Source organism: Anomalospiza imberbis, chromosome 3 (assembly GCF_031753505.1).
Source record: "Anomalospiza imberbis isolate Cuckoo-Finch-1a 21T00152 chromosome 3, ASM3175350v1, whole genome shotgun sequence".
Taxonomy (NCBI): domain Eukaryota; kingdom Metazoa; phylum Chordata; class Aves; order Passeriformes; family Viduidae; genus Anomalospiza; species Anomalospiza imberbis.
This window is the reverse complement of record NC_089683.1, coordinates 8,136,678-8,152,122: the sequence shown is the minus strand read 5'-3', so window position 1 is coordinate 8,152,122 and position 15,445 is coordinate 8,136,678. Positions and strand designations below refer to the sequence as shown.

The following is a 15,445-nucleotide window of genomic DNA, read 5'->3' as shown; positions in this document are numbered from 1 at the left end:
CCATCTCTTCTTTGAGACGGGGATTCGGAAAAAATGCTGACGGTAATTAAAAGAATTGCTCATCCCTGGCTGTGAAAGTGCGGTGTGCCTCGTAAGATATGCGTCTTATCTCCAAACTGTTTAAGGCTCTGTCTTGGGTAGTACGTGTCGGCACCCAGAGCTGTGGAGCAGGACGTGGCTTCCCAAAACGAGCTGTACTGCTGGCACCTCATGCCACATGGGACTGGATTTGGCATTTGATGTTTTCCCCTGGTGTTCAGAGCTTTGCCATCATCTGTTCAGATTATTTACTTGGAGTGCAGTACCTGTGCCTGATATTCCTGTGCCTACTTCTGTTGATGCCTAAGAATTGCTTAGATGATGGTAATTCTCAGTCTCAGCCTTTGACTACTGTTTGTGCCTTCACAGAGAGCCTGAATTTTAAGCCAGACTGATTAGTTAAGCTGCAACAGCATCATTGCATGGATGCTTCTCATAAAAGCTGTAAGATTTTGCATGTGAGGAATAAGTGCTCATAGTGGTGTCTCTAATATTTTCATTTATGTCTCCTTGTTACATTCTAGATCTCTGAAAACAAACTCCGTAGTAAGTTTTGTAGCAGTAGTAAAATAATTTGCTTCAAAGTCTCACTATTAGATGTCACAACATACTTTTGGTTATCCTTCCAATGTGTATGGGGAAATGGCAATGTGAAGAAAGATTAATCAATCAGGAAAATGATCTATTATTTCCCTTCTCTTTTCATCAATTCCAAAACCCTGATGGGCTGCGAGGCAGAGTCTCTAAGCAGTGCATATAATGTATGCAGTTACTGCATGCTCAGCAGCCAAATGCAAACATTGCAGAGTAGAAACACAAGGTTTATCTAAAAATAAACAAAAAGGAAACAGAAATCTGTACTTCAGATTCTACACACAAGCTGTTCAAACAGTAAGATCTTAATAGTAGATTTAAATGTGTCAACAGCAGTGGCCTTGTGTTTTTGCACGGTTAAAACTTGTCAGCAAATGCAGTCTTTTGAGTGATAATAACACTAAAAGGCTTACAACAGACAGTCCTTGGTGTACTGCAAAACAAAAAAACCTCACAGGAACAACAAGTATCTGTTGACCTGGGGTCAGCATGGGAATCACAGGTCACTCTTGTAGGCTGAGAAGCTTCTTGAGGAAGGAGCAAAATCCATGAAATCATTGCATTGCTTAACCACACAAGTGGAAGGTCCGAAGGGAACAGACCTCTTCAGATTATATTTAGTAACTATGAAGATTTTGGTTCTAGTAGTCGCTTTGCACTGCATAGTATTTTTCCCCCCTACTCCCTGTGCCTCCTCAGAAAAATTTCATCCGATCCAATCTGAAGGTAATCATGTATTCATCAGCAATTTTTCAGCAGACCAGACAAAATTATTCTAAAAGAAAAAAAAACCAAATTATTTTGGTCTACATATGTTTATGGACAGATGAGCCAGGCCAGGTCCCTTCAGGAAGATGCAAGGATGGGATGGTAACAAATAAACATGCAGTGCTTCCAAATATTAAACTGTCCCCTGATGCGCTACTGTAAATTGAAGTGAATACTCTTGCTGTTAAGGTTGGCTTTACACATATTTTTTGCTGGTGTTGACATCTACTGGATAAATTTGCTACTGACAGGAGGAATATGCTGTGTTTCAGAGAACAGGAGAGTGCTGTCCCCTCCTCTCAGGAAGCTTGCATTGCACAGCTCTGTCTTGAACAGTCATACATCCTCACCACTGCCTTTTTTGTTGTTTTGTTTTTGTTGTCTTCTGTTCCCAAAATTGTCCTGTGAGCAAAAATTCAATTTAAAGATAGTAAATGGCAAACACATTTGGGCAACAGACTGATGAAACAGCTGCTGTCTTTCTCCCATAGACCTGGATTTTTCTGTTTTGCCCAAGGCAGTAAAGGGAAATTAGTTTATTAGTTTCACGTTGGTCACTGGTGAATATCATCCTCCCTCACAAAAATAACACTTTAATTCTGCTTGATTTGAAATAATTGACCGATCAGGAGTGAGGCATGTGAAGGGAGCTACCAAGACAGAATTACACCGTTGGGCTGGAAGATCAATTGTTGGGGAGGAGAGCTGAGACACTGCAGCTTTATATTACACCTGCCTGTTTATTACACTTGGCCTGAGGGGAAGGCAATGCACCATTCTGATCTGTTGCCTCGGAGAAGTATGGATGTAAAATGAATGCAAAATCAGGGAACAGCAAGTTGGGTTTTTATGTTAATACATTTTATATTGATATTGAGGACATTTCAGTAAACTGAGCTTCTAGTTTATAGAACAGCATATGTGTTTTTCCGTTTCTCTATGCCAATATACTTTCCTAAATGTGGTTTAATTTTTATTTTTTTAGCTTCTCAATAATACGTGTAGTGATTGACTGGTAGCAGTAGCACAAATACTTAGTAAAATTAGTCCCACTGGAAGATTACTCAGATGCTAGAGCTCTTCTTATTCCTCCTTCCTCCGCTCTTTCTGCCTGTTTTAACGATTTCATTTTAAGAAAAACGACCTGAGGCACAGCAGAGAGAGGAAAAAAATAAAAGTCACAAGAAAAAACAATAGATAGACTTATGTTTGGCAAATCCTGGAACAGAAGCAAGTCCAGATGTTTGCTATACAGGCATTTGGCATGTATATAACAGCCTTGCTACAAGACTGCATATAGAGTTTTTGACAGCTTTGGTGGAATGAAAATGAATTATTGCATTCAGAATAAAATGCAAAACATTTTGGCCAGTGCTTGCAAATCTAGTAGTTTTCAACTTATATTTTTAACTAGATTCTTGGTATTCTTAAATGCATATTTAAGTAGGTGCTTGGCAAACTTGATTTGATTTCTCTGTAGTATTGAAAGGTTCTACATTGCCTAACATATCTTGAGAGGGCTATGGTGAGAGGTTCATGCTCTGTTTATTATTTGATCCTGTTACTTCTAAAGCAGCTAAGTAAAAGCTGCAGACCTCTGGCCTGGAAAAGGTGGGCTGCTGATTTCCTGCATTCAGCAAACAGCCTTCATCCAACAGCTGAAAAGATAAAGCATGAGTCACTTGGGCCAAATTTAAATGAGATGCAAGAGAGGGTGGTGGAAGAAATGGTAACAGGAATAGCTTTTAAGAGGCAGAGGAACAAGCAGAGAGGCAGTTACCTTTGATACTGGCTGTGGTATTAATTCATTAGCATGGTGGCACTGTCCCTCTGGTTCTTGACGCATCACCTTTCAAAACAAAACATAAATAGCAAGTGGATGTAAGTGATACTTACTCTATTGAACCAGCTGAAAATGAAGTCAATCCATTTTATGAAACATGGTTAGGCCGTGAGAGGTGATGAGCTGTGACTGCAGATGGACAGATAACTTGGGCTCTGGCCAGCTCCAGTGACATGCACTGAGAAGGGAATGTTTTGATCTGAAAGCCCCAGGTGTCTGCCCAGTATTTCCAGCCAGATTAAGGGGTCCCAGGTACTGATGGACTGGTACTAATGGTGCAAAAAGTGCCATGAAGCAAAAGGATGGAAGTACAGAAATATGCAGAGAAACTCCTCTCCAGACTCTCTGTGATCTCTAAAACAGCAAGAATGCAGGTGTCTACTTAAGTGAAGAGCAAGCTTGTGAGGCTTTGTGAATGGAGGCTAGTGGCAGTCACACATTTAGGGCACCAGAAACTGGAAAAACTGGTTATTCCCCATGGGTCAGAGATGCTGTGTATTCTCTGGAAATTCACTTACTTACTGGAGGATTGGGATAGCTGCATCTTCATACTTCAGAGTGCCACAAATCATGTTAAAGCCTTGGAGGTCTTTGGATGCCTGTTGCTATGGACTGTGCTAGTCTCATGTTCAGTAAATTTAAAAGATATGTAGATGTGGCACTTAGGGTTTAGTGGTGGACTTGGCACTGTTTAATGGTTGGACTTGGTGATCTTGAAGGTCTTTTGCAACCTAAATGACTCTGATTCTATGACTTAATGTTTCTTTTATTTATTTTTTTCCTGAGACAATTTTAATGGAATGAGCTCTTTTTATATATACCAGATGGTTAGAGTCTGTTTTGTGCTGTAAGTGTACATGTGCTCTTGATTTGGAGGAGTGATACATGTCTCCTTTTAACATAATGTGTGTCAGAAAATTCTGTGTGGTCAGAGGACATCAGTCCTGGAAGAGAAAATTTATTTCTTCACCTGGTGCCGGCTGAAGCTTTTTAAATGTGAACAGTGATGGGGTGAGATGACCCAAAAATATCCTCTAAGAGGGAAATTTGAAGTACGTTTTCTTTATTGCAGCATTTTGCAGCACTGCAAGTGATCCAGAGATCTTATGCTGTAAAATACACTGCATTTAACCCTTACCTTGGCAGAGAGATTTTTCCTGTAATAGCTTTGACTGATCAGTCTTCCTTTGGGGTCTGGAAAATTGAGAACAGCAATAAATAAAAGGAAATTTCTTCTGCCTTGTCCAAAATGTAATATGAAGACCTAGTCCCTTTCTCCTCCCACCCCGCCTCACCCACCTAAGAAACCATCCCCTAAAGAGCCAAAATCCTGCTAATTAAATTTTGTGAGATTTACTTTGTGACATTTGGCAACACTGGCAGTAGCTTATTCTACATTTCTGCTTTATTAACTATGAAGTCTTAGGCAAGATTAGGTATGTCAGGTCCTGGCAGCCACTTCACACATTTTGAGAAGATGGCCCACTTCCCCAGAAGAAATCCAGTCGTGTCCCTGTCTCCCCTCCCCACCTGTCCCCGGCAGGCACCCCTGGACTCCGGCCACCAGTTGTCATCCTGCCAGCCCCTGTGCCAAGGTGTTGGCCACCGGCTCTGCCGGGCAAGTCTTCCTGCACAAACCCTGCACCAACTGGCCTTTAACACGGCAGCTCTTGGCATTTGGTTTCCTTTTGTTTGCTTTTCATGCTAATGAGATAATTTAATTAGGGAAGACAATGTTTCAGGCAGTGTTTTGCAAGCAGGAGTGTTACACAGGGAGATGGTTTTTCTCTCTCTCCCCTTTTTAACAAGGCTGGGTTCTAGACACTGCCAGCTACCCTGGACCCTGCAGAGACACCTGAGGAAGTTATGTTGCTTTTGTGTTAAGTTCTGGTGGATTTTCATTTACAAAACTGCTGTGTAAAATTCCAGTCTTGTTGCTGTAGAAGGTCTCTGGAAAGACCAAGAATCTGCAGCAAGTGGCATCTAGAATTGATTTTGGGGGCTGGTGGCAAGGGTTGAATTTTGTGCTGAGTTTTTTTGTAAGGTTGTGGGTATGGTTTGCAGCAAAGCCATGGGGGAGAACCATTATCAATTGTGAGATCTTTCCAACAGAAGCTTGAAGAGAAATAGATTTAATAGTTTTCTCCTGGAGTTAGGAATTTTTTAAAAATACATATCCCAAACCAGTATATTTTGACATATTTTCTATCAATTTATGGTGATAAGTATATCTGAGGATGTGGATGGAAGCCTTTTAGAACAGTCCAAGAAACTTGTATGATCTGGAGCATCTGCAGAAGGAGACTCCTGCACCTAGTGTAAACTTCATGAGTTTGTGTGTGTCCAGGTTTGGCAAGCAACAGGATTCAAGATAGGACTTGTCTTCACCTTCTGTTCCAGCAGTGTGAGCATCGGGACAACCCTGAATCTTCATGAACTTTTCTCACTCGGCCAGTGATTATGATCCATGAATTGAAGGATGTGTTACCCACTCTGCTCAGATTGTAAAAAAAATCAGTATCTGAAAAGCAAATTACCATCAATAGGAAATGATCACAGTGAAGATAAATTTCCTAGAAGCTTAGTAATAAACCATATACTTTGAGAGATTTTTTAGTAACCTCTCATTTAGGAAGGTTATATTCTGTCAACTGTGAAGGAAAGAAACTCCAAGGTATGGTTTCACTCACATTGTGAGTGGGTTTTTCTTTTTTATTTGGATAGTCTAATTTTATCTTTTTACTTACCTAGGGGGAAGATTTCCATATACATCTGAAGTACTCAGAAATAAAAAGTGCGCCATGTTTTCTACAATATTTTGAGATAGCAAAGCAAAAATCTAATTTTTGCTTCTTGCATAGTGAGCTTTTTGCTGAGAAGACACCATTGTATTCATGCTCAGATTTTTTTTTTATATGTCCCAAAGCATCACCTCCTCCAGCGTATATTTGGAAAATTAAATCCTATATAATCTCTTTAATCTACTGCTCCTTTATCACTTACAGGGTTAGGATTTGAGCTTTTTTTTCTTCTTCTTCTTTTATTTTTTTTTTCTCTTTAAGATCTGATTGTAGCAAACCAGCTCAAGTCTCTCTGCCTTGTCTTGGATTTTACAAGAGCTTTACAACTGTTTACAAGACTAAATCAGGGGTTTACAAAAGTAGACCTTGCTTGATAATAAAGTTGTTTCCTTGCCTCTCAAATATTTCTGGATCTTATCTTTCTACACAGCTGCTTGTAGTTCAGCTTTACAGATTCTCTTGATTGCATTCTTTTTGCACTTGTCTAACAGAGTTCTTTCACTGAAGTCACCCAAACAGAAAAAAAAAGTGGCTAAGTAAAAATTGTGAAAATGGATTAGTCAGATCCTGTGGGCTTGTAACAATGTTTCTATATGTGTCTGAGAAAGTCTTTGTAAGTTATAAAAAATGTTGAGCTTGAATAAAACATTTTGCTTGGCACGTTGCTGAAGAGTTGCTCCTGAAGCTGCCAGGACTGCTAGTACCTTGTTTTATTTTGATTTTCTTGAAGATGTGCACATCTATGACCTGACGATTGAGTTATATCCAGAATTTATTGTAATACTGATATATTTCGATGTGATTTTGGTGCCATGTGCATAAATTCTGTCTTCAGACCTGTGCCTGGGGAGAGGTTGTTGTGTCGGTAGGCGCTGATAAAACTGCATGTTGTAACATTTCCCCTGCAGCATATATGTGAAATCATTCAAGCTTAGGTACTTAGACATCTTCCTTTTTATCAGTTACAGTTCTTCATGCTGGATCTGATTCCAGCAAATCTCCCTTCCTCTTCTTTTTTGTGTGTGGATCTCATAAAATACTTAGGCATTACATGCACTTAACTGCTTTTAAAGCTCTCTGATGGGCTATTTTACCTGTACTTCCATTTATCCTGTCTGAAAACACGTAAGATTATTTAGCTGCATATTTTAAAGCTTCAGGTTCTTTCTTTCTCCTTTTCTGCCATTTCCCTAATGACCATGTATCTACTTCTGTCACTGTCTCCCAATGTCTCTCGCCTATCATGTTTCTGTAATGTTATTATTTAAAAGGTAAATTTAGAAACAAATGCTTACCCAGGAAAAATTTAAATTAAAAGCTTGACCTTTATTTTTGAAGTCACTTAATGAAGTTGACTAATAGTCTAAGAAATCTGATTCTCTAGCTTCAGACTGGCTGAAAGCCTGTTTTTCCTTATATTTATATCTGTGGGGACAGGCACTTTAAGGAGACCTTGACTAGATAAGCGTGGAAAGCAGGGAAAAAGCTGCTCCAAGGCTCGAGCCCGGATTGTCATTTAGAGGAACATGAATAGGAAGCATTTTTTCTGCAGAACAGTGAGTGTTTTGGGCTTGGGGGAAGAAGGGCTGTGTTTAAATGTATCGAGCATAAAATGAAATGTTAACCACTTGAGTTTCATAAATCTGCAGCAATGATCTGTTTGAACCTGGTAAGAGCCCTGAGGACAGCACGCTGCTATCTCTCACGCCGCTGGCCTTTTCCTTTCCTTTCCTCTGTGTGTGTCTGTGTGTGTGTGTAATAGTGGAAACGAGGAACAAACGAGCTTGCATAAGAGATGTGGTGAAAAATGAGCACCAGGAGGAAGGTGGTTATGTGCTGTGAAGGTTGGAGGATTTCCAAGTGGCCAAAGTGTTTGGGGTAAATTTGGAGGCTGGATGCTGGCGTCTGTGTAAGTGCCCTACATTTGAGTCCCAAAGACACTCGCATTTTGCCAAAAAACTTTCTCAAATATTATTGTTGAGCAAGCTGTTAATATGAGATATGTCTAAAATTCCTGGTTGTAGAAAAAGTCATGTTCTCTAGCAGGGATTTACTTTGCCTTGAGATGGATAGATTTAAAGTAACTTCTTTTTATGGTCTCTCTCAGCTGTGCATTGCATGTTTTGGCCTTGTCCCATTCCTCAGAATGTGTTTGGTATTGTTTCATCCGTCTATTACCCTCTCCTGGTCTACCCTCCCAAACCCATCTTTCTCTAAAAGTAAATTATGGGGGAAGTGGTCAGGTGCATGTATAATCCTCATGCCTGGCTCCTGCATAACCTGTCTGAATCAAAGTGGGCTGTGTTCTGGCATTCTTTTTTGCAGCACATGCACAGTGATGCAGTCTTGGGGACTTCTTACCTTGACATATCACTAAATCTCATTTCACATTTGTCACGGGATTTGTATTTACCTCTGGTTGCTCGATCTCTCTTCTTGAGCTTATAGCCCTTTCCACAGCCCTCCTTTAACACCAATTTGATCTCCTTTTTTTGCTTTGAATTTATCAGTTCATCCAGTAACTGCTATGGGCTTCTCTCTCTTTTTTTCTCTCTCTTTAGTAGGGTGAGGGATTTTTTCCCCTCTAAGAGAGTTTTTGTTCCTTTTGGCTGCACAATAAAATCCTTTGATTCTATGTGACAAACAGGAACACGTTTCCTTTCTAGTAGAGATTAAAGACACCTGGCTACTCTGGTGATTACATCTTGAGTAGAGGGTGAGGGAAGTGTCTCACTGACTTCACCACCTTCTCCAGACAGTGTGTCAGCTGAATTGGTTGTACAGAGGGATTTTCAGCAATAACAGGTTACAATACACCTCCTCATGGACTACGATTCTGAGATGCACAAATCATACATTCTTTCTCTTGCTGGCTGTGTCTCCATCATGGGTTTATGGCTCTGATGTACGGTAGATGTATCTGAGATAGCCCAAAGCTTATCTGCTCTCGTACTGGCTCCTACATGTGGCAGTGTGGAGCATCATGCTAGCCGAAAAATCAACCCCACAGCTGAGGTTGACAGATCTGTAATTGGCTGGCATGGTATCTAAAAAACAAGGTAAAAATCTTCTTTCTTGTCCCCAGTGCTGCTTCGAGGGATCTAAAACTAGGTAAGAGAAAATACGTGCACATGAATGTTGTGGAAAACTTCCCTTAGAAAGGTAAAAACACATTAATTAATTGTAGCTATTGATGTTGATACTTATAAGTATTAGGCATTGATGTTTCTCCTCCTCTCTCTCTCTGCAACAGAAAGGGTTTTTTTATTTTGTTTTGTTTATTTTAGGAGGAAAAAAGTTTCAAAGAACATGTCTAGAAAATTGTAGCCTAAAATCAGATATTGTGGAACTTGTAGTGACAAGGTTAGGGTTGTGGCTGGACTTGATGATCTTAGAGATCTTTCTCAACCTTAAGGAGTCTGTGATCTCTGTCTGCAGTGACTGCTGCCCTCCCTGCTGTTTGAATGAGGCTTCCACTGGCCTCTGTCTCTGCTGTTTCTCAAGATGGTTTATGCTGCCCTGTGTCAAGTTCTGTGCAGAGGAATGTGATGATTACACTTGACTCAGGACACACTGCTGGAGAAGTTTTTCTTATGAGTACAGAATATGTTTAAAGCATTATTATTTTGATTGTGATCCTCAACATCAATAGTCTAGACAAAGCATAAACTCTGGATCTAAAAATACACTTAAAATTAGCTAGTTTGTTCACAACCCATTTCTTACCTCACTCAGCAGCTATTTATGAAAACATTTTCTATTCTTTCTAATTTTAAATAGCAAGCACTAGCAGTTGCATACTCATTTATTAGATAGTTATCCCCTCCGGTTTTTCTGCACATCTTGTTGCTGTCAAGTAACTTTGTACCCAGCCAAAAATGACATGTTGAAACAAGTATTGTATATTTAATGCAATGTAGGGGGAGAAGAGAAAAAAAAAAGAAAAAAAAAAGAAGAAGAAGTCTGATGTTTAGCCCCAGCTTTTATTTTTCCATTGGAAGTATGAAATACAGTAGCTGGACTGAGAAGTGAATGTGCTCATGAAGAGGGTGTTGGGTTTTAAGTAAACTTCTTAATGCGTGGCTTAGTCACAGGCTTTTTTCCTGCTTGCTACTGACGAACTTGCCTGTCAGTCTCATCTGATAGAAGGATTGCTGGGGCCAGGGTGCCTGGCACCGTGTGGCAAAAACTGCTTGCTGTTGACTTGTGTGCATGTGTGCCACTGCTCTCCGCTGAATTAAATGTCACTTGTGCTCAGGAGTGTGGGTGGGTGGGTGGGGGAGATGTGGTTTGCTTTTCCCTGGTTGCCTTGTCAAGGAGTACACTAATACAGCTAATGGGGATCCTCAGGCTCGAGAGGAGAAGGGCATTCAGTTGACAGCCACCATCCAAGCAGTCACAAAAGATAGCTTCATACAGCAGTGGAGGCTGTTGGGATTAAAAAGAAACTCTTTCAAAGGCAAGGAGTAATAAAGGATATTTTGAAATTGCAGCTTGCGGTTTGCAGGCTCCTTTTTTGCCTGACTTAGCAAAATGGTTATAGAACAAATGAAAGTGACGTTATACCTGTGGAATTTCTAACCTTTAAAGACACTGTGTTTAGGTACTGAATTTATTCTGAGATAGTTTTCACTAGAAAAAAAGTTTGCTTTCTTAACCTCTACTAAAAGAAAAGGTTCTGTTTTCAATACAGCACCTTTCACAGCACTGGTGTCTCTGGGTTTTCCTGTGGTCATTGTACAGCTGAGCTCACGTGGTCCTCTGGAAAATACAGAATTAGCTTTCTGAATGAAAGTATCAGCCACAAAAAGGAAAGAGAGGGGAATCTAAGGAAATACCAGAACCATCAGCCCTCAAATCATCAAGTCAACATTGCATCACATTCTACTAGAGGAAAAAAAATAGTTAAGAAGAATGTTGATTTTGTGGTCAATACCAACAACACTATGGTGCGGTCCCCAGTGTAGGCTTTTGCTGGGGGTGCTCATTCCTGTAGAGGGAAAATGTAACCATCAAAAATGCAGCTTATTGGGAGATTTGGTTTGGCAAAAACCAAATTGTTGAATATAATGATTTTGGGAGGGAATTTGTTGGGGTTTTGTAATATACATATATATTATTGAATTTTTAGCGGAGGAAGAGTATTCTTTGTCTCAGCTAGCAGCTCTCTAGTGAACCAGGTGAACATTTCATCCTTGAGACATAGTGATTTGTTTTGTTTGCCTTTTTAATTTCTACTAGATTAATAACTAACATTGTCGATAGGCACACTGTTTTATAACACTTCTAAGTTTTTTATCTCTCTTAAGAAGTTTCTTATCTTCAAGTTTCTGGGTGAGTTTAATTCTGGCTCCCTCCACAATCCTTATAAACAGATAGTCTTACCATTCGTTTTTGTATCTAAGAATTTGTGAAACAACATTGCTTCCACTGACCTGATGTCATTATTACAAAGAACTTAGTGGATTGCATGATGCAAATAAAATAAATCAGATGCTGCAGTGACCTAGATACTCATTATTTATTTATGGAAATAAATACATTTAGAATTTATTCATATTGTTTCTTCTATTGCAAATGCTGTAAACTTTCACTTACTCAGAACTCTGCTGGGAAAATAGCATTATTACCACCATTCTGCACATTAGGAGACCTTGCCAGGAAGACTTCAGTAACTGCTCCAGGCTATGTAACATATAATTATCAGAACTAAGATTAGATGTTGGGAGTCTTGACTCACAGCATTGTGTTAAGACATCCCTCACCTGTCAGATACAATCTGTAGATAACAAAGACTGAGAGGTGATAAGGACAGGATGATCATAGAACAACTTGGTCATAGATCACCTATGTGTATGAAGTGTTTTAAGTCTAGCCAGAAGCACAGGAGGAGACAGAACATGTTCACCTGCCCTATAGAGCATCCTTACTGTGGGGAGACGTCACAGAGTGAAATATTCTTGTAAGAGCTTCCACTGAGGAGCTCTAGCAAAAAGGGGAATGTGGGAAGCAGTATTTGGCTTTGAAAATAGAGAAGTAATGAGTAGATTTAATGGGTAGATTTTTTTTTCTCTTTGATCTTCAGCATCAATATTTGGTCATGTGTCAGGTACAGGAAAGAGTCAAAAGAAACAATCTGAAGGCTACCAAAAAAACAGAAAGATGGAGCTGTTGGGAATGTTTTCCTGTCGTCAGAACATTGAATTATGACTTTCTTCTAACTTGGCTTTTCACAATTTGTGTGCTTTTGCTTATTTTGATGAAGAGTTTGGGCAGATGGTGTTTCTTCAGGTCTGTGGGACTGGGCTCTCCACTGTGTCCTTGTACTTGTCTAAACTCTCTCCTTTGTGTTCTAGATTAATATTCATTTTGACACTTCTCTCTTACTCTTGATGTTCAGCTGGGAAAAGAGGAGAAACAGTGCTCTCCTAAGGCAGAGAAGGCATGACAGGGTCTTGCCTGGTGGTTGCAGTCCCTGTGCTGGGCCCTTGTCCCTAACTCCTCTGTGTCATTATTCTTCCAGGCAGGCTCTCGAGTTCCCCCTGAGCCGCAGCTGCCCTCCACCGAGATGTCACGGCACCACAGCCGCTTTGAAAGAGATTACCGTGCCGGGTGGGAGCGCCGGGACTGGAGCTCCAATGGGAACCATGTGGGCAGCACCAACTGCAGCAGCGCCGCCAGCACCACCAGCAGCTCCCGGCCCGGGCTGCTGCCCCTGCCCATCGTCCCCTCGCGCCTCCCCACCCCGGCCACCGCCGCCTGCACCACCGGCAACAGCGAGGTCATCACCAGCCTGGTGGCCAACTCCTCCCCAGCTTCCAGTACCAAAGTAAGAATTCAGATTTTTCTTTGTTTGGGTTTTTTTTTTGTTTGGGTTTTTTTTTTTTTTTTTTTTTTTTTTTTTTGTTTTTTTTATGTGGTTGATATGTTGAAATGATGTTAGAGACAGAGCATCCTCTGTCCCTTTGTAAGGCTTGCATTCATGGGATAGCCAAGAGTAGGAAAATTAATTTATATGGGCAGTCTGTGTATTTTTAATTCTTTTCTGTATTGTGCATACGCGACACAGAAAAGAATTAAAGGTCTTTCTTGCTCCAAGACTACATGTCTCCATACTTCTGAAAGGCCCAGGCAGAGCAAATGTTTCCCTCCTTTCACCACTGCCTACGTTTGGGCTTTCTGTGGCTTTCCCTGGAATTATTGCTCCAATTTTTCTTTTGGGAATTCTCTTCTTGTCTGTTGACCAAGGCAGAGCTGTGGTTGACAGCTTCTGGATGTGCTTCTCATCCAGAGGCAGTAGAAAGTGACTAAAGGTCACATATTGGCTGAATGGGGTTTTCTCTTTAGTTAATAGTTTCCTGTAAGGTTCTCAAAGCCTCATTCTTAGTGCAGGTTGGAGTGAAACTGTGGAACTGCTATAACCAGGCTCACTCATTTGTGCAAAAATGTACACTAAGGAGTGAGACAATGTTAAGCACCAAATAATAGAAGTCACTAGTAAACTATTGGGCTTTTTTGTTCCAGTATATTATTGGAGGGAAGAGGGTGAGTTTTCCTTTAAAAAAAAAAAACAGGTCTTGTAGAATGGCAAAGTACATTTGATATTCTTGGAGAAAGTTGGGGTTTCTTTTTGCATGCAGATTCAGGCAGAACAGCTGGGAACAGAACAACCTGGCAAATGGTAAAGGTGACCACAGCGCTGGCAAAGTGAGACAGATACGCTGTTGGATTTCTTTTTATGATATTTAACATTTTCTTTCAACTTAGTTTCATTTTAATAACTGAAAGTGCCAAATGCAGCAGATGTAGACAGAGGGAAAGGAGACAATGAAGTTATTTAAAGTAGGCCAAGAGCAAGCTGAAATTTTGCTGCAGTACCATTATTCTATTGATTTTTTTCACGCTGTAGAAAAACAAGGTCAATGCTACAGAAGGAAACATTAGCCTAAAGTGTGGTTGTAAAAATTTGCCATGGCATTTAAAAATTATTATCATTTAGAAGAAGCTACTCAGATTCTGATCAAAACATTTTTAGTGTTCTCCAGATGCTATCCAGTGATAGATACCTTTCAATCATGCTTTGTCTGGAGATGATTGAAGCAATTTTGGAGTCAAAGCAGTGGTTTCATTTATCATGACCTTTGTTCCTGGGTCTGCTTAGAGTCCAGCAATTGTCTGGAGCTGATCAGCCCTTTTCACAGATGTTCAAAACCATTTTGAAGCTTATCAGTGCTAGTAAACCATGTGTTTATTGGGGGAGAGGAGGCAGGAACAGCAAGTTAAGTGCCTTTTGATCATATGCTAGATGTGAACTGTCTTCTAAATTACCTTATTAGACAATTTTCTGATGACTTTCATTAGTAAGAATGTTTTGGCATGAATAGATCAAAAGCAATAAATAGACAAGAATGGAGGTAACAGGAGACACTTTTTATTCTGAGAACTGTTAATCAGCTGTGTAATCTCCCATAAAATAAGTGTGTAAAAATGCATAGAGTTTTTGTCCCAGCTTCTTCTGCTGTGAATCAACTAAGCAGCTCTAACTAAAAATTCAAACTTGCATGTATTAAAGAGGAACAAACTGTGAAGAGGTGAGAGGGGTAGGTAGGTAGGGTAAACAGAGATGTAAGGGTATGGTGCTTAGCAAGCTTCTAACTAACAATGTGAAATGGTGTCACAAAAAACATCAGGTGCTCACACACACTCCTGTTCACCCTGCCTGCCTGTCTCTCTCTCTCTCCCCCTTACACACAGCAGACTTACACCTGTCGTCAGCAGTGTAACCAGCCAAGGCTTTTCCCTGGTAGAATCCAGCTAATGGCTAGGCATAAAAAACTGCATCTATATATTGAAGAGATCACAAGTTAGAAAAGCAACGTGGTTACTTGGTTTCTTTTAAAAATAAAAACATAAAAACTAACTATATAACAATACTTTAAAAACAAACCAGGCATGTGCTAAGTTGCCTTGAGCTATGGAGAGATGACGGCCTGCCTACCTTTTGCAGCCATTTGTGTCAGCATGTTTATGGGGATACCAGGTTGTGGGGGATAGGTGACGTCTAACAGCTGGATTTGTTAGTTCTGTTTCGGGAGTGAGATACTTGATTGCCAAGCTGCCCTTCTGCAGGCTGAACCTCCCCCAGCATTATGGCAGGTCATTAAACTCTGGCAAGGGTGTGCCTCTCGCACAAGAGGTGAACAGTGGATGAGGTGTCATGAAGCAAGAAGATTGATAACCTGTGTCTCCTTGTCTTATTGTCCAAGGAGATAAGTACAGCCACCAGTGCTGCCACAGGCTGAGGTCAGAAGGGATTCTTTCTCCTGTCCAGTTACCAGTTTTGACTTCAGTATATCATCCCGAGCTGGTTTGGTGATCTCGAATCACAGAGAACTACCAT

The 15,445-nt window shown here is 40.4% G+C and overlaps 1 protein-coding gene across 4 annotated transcripts in view; it reads left to right on the top strand.

The window, feature by feature from the left end:
• The window catches only part of KLHL29 (kelch like family member 29), a 390,113-nt gene that overhangs the window by 135,994 nt on the left and 238,674 nt on the right, over positions 1-15,445 (top strand). For all 4 annotated transcript variants that reach the window (XM_068183349.1, XM_068183350.1, XM_068183348.1 and 1 more), the window contains one exon: positions 12,569-12,874. In XM_068183349.1, coding sequence (XP_068039450.1) covers positions 12,614-12,874 — 261 coding nt within the window. In that variant the 5' untranslated portion in view covers positions 12,569-12,613. The remainder of the gene's footprint in view (positions 1-12,568; positions 12,875-15,445) is intronic.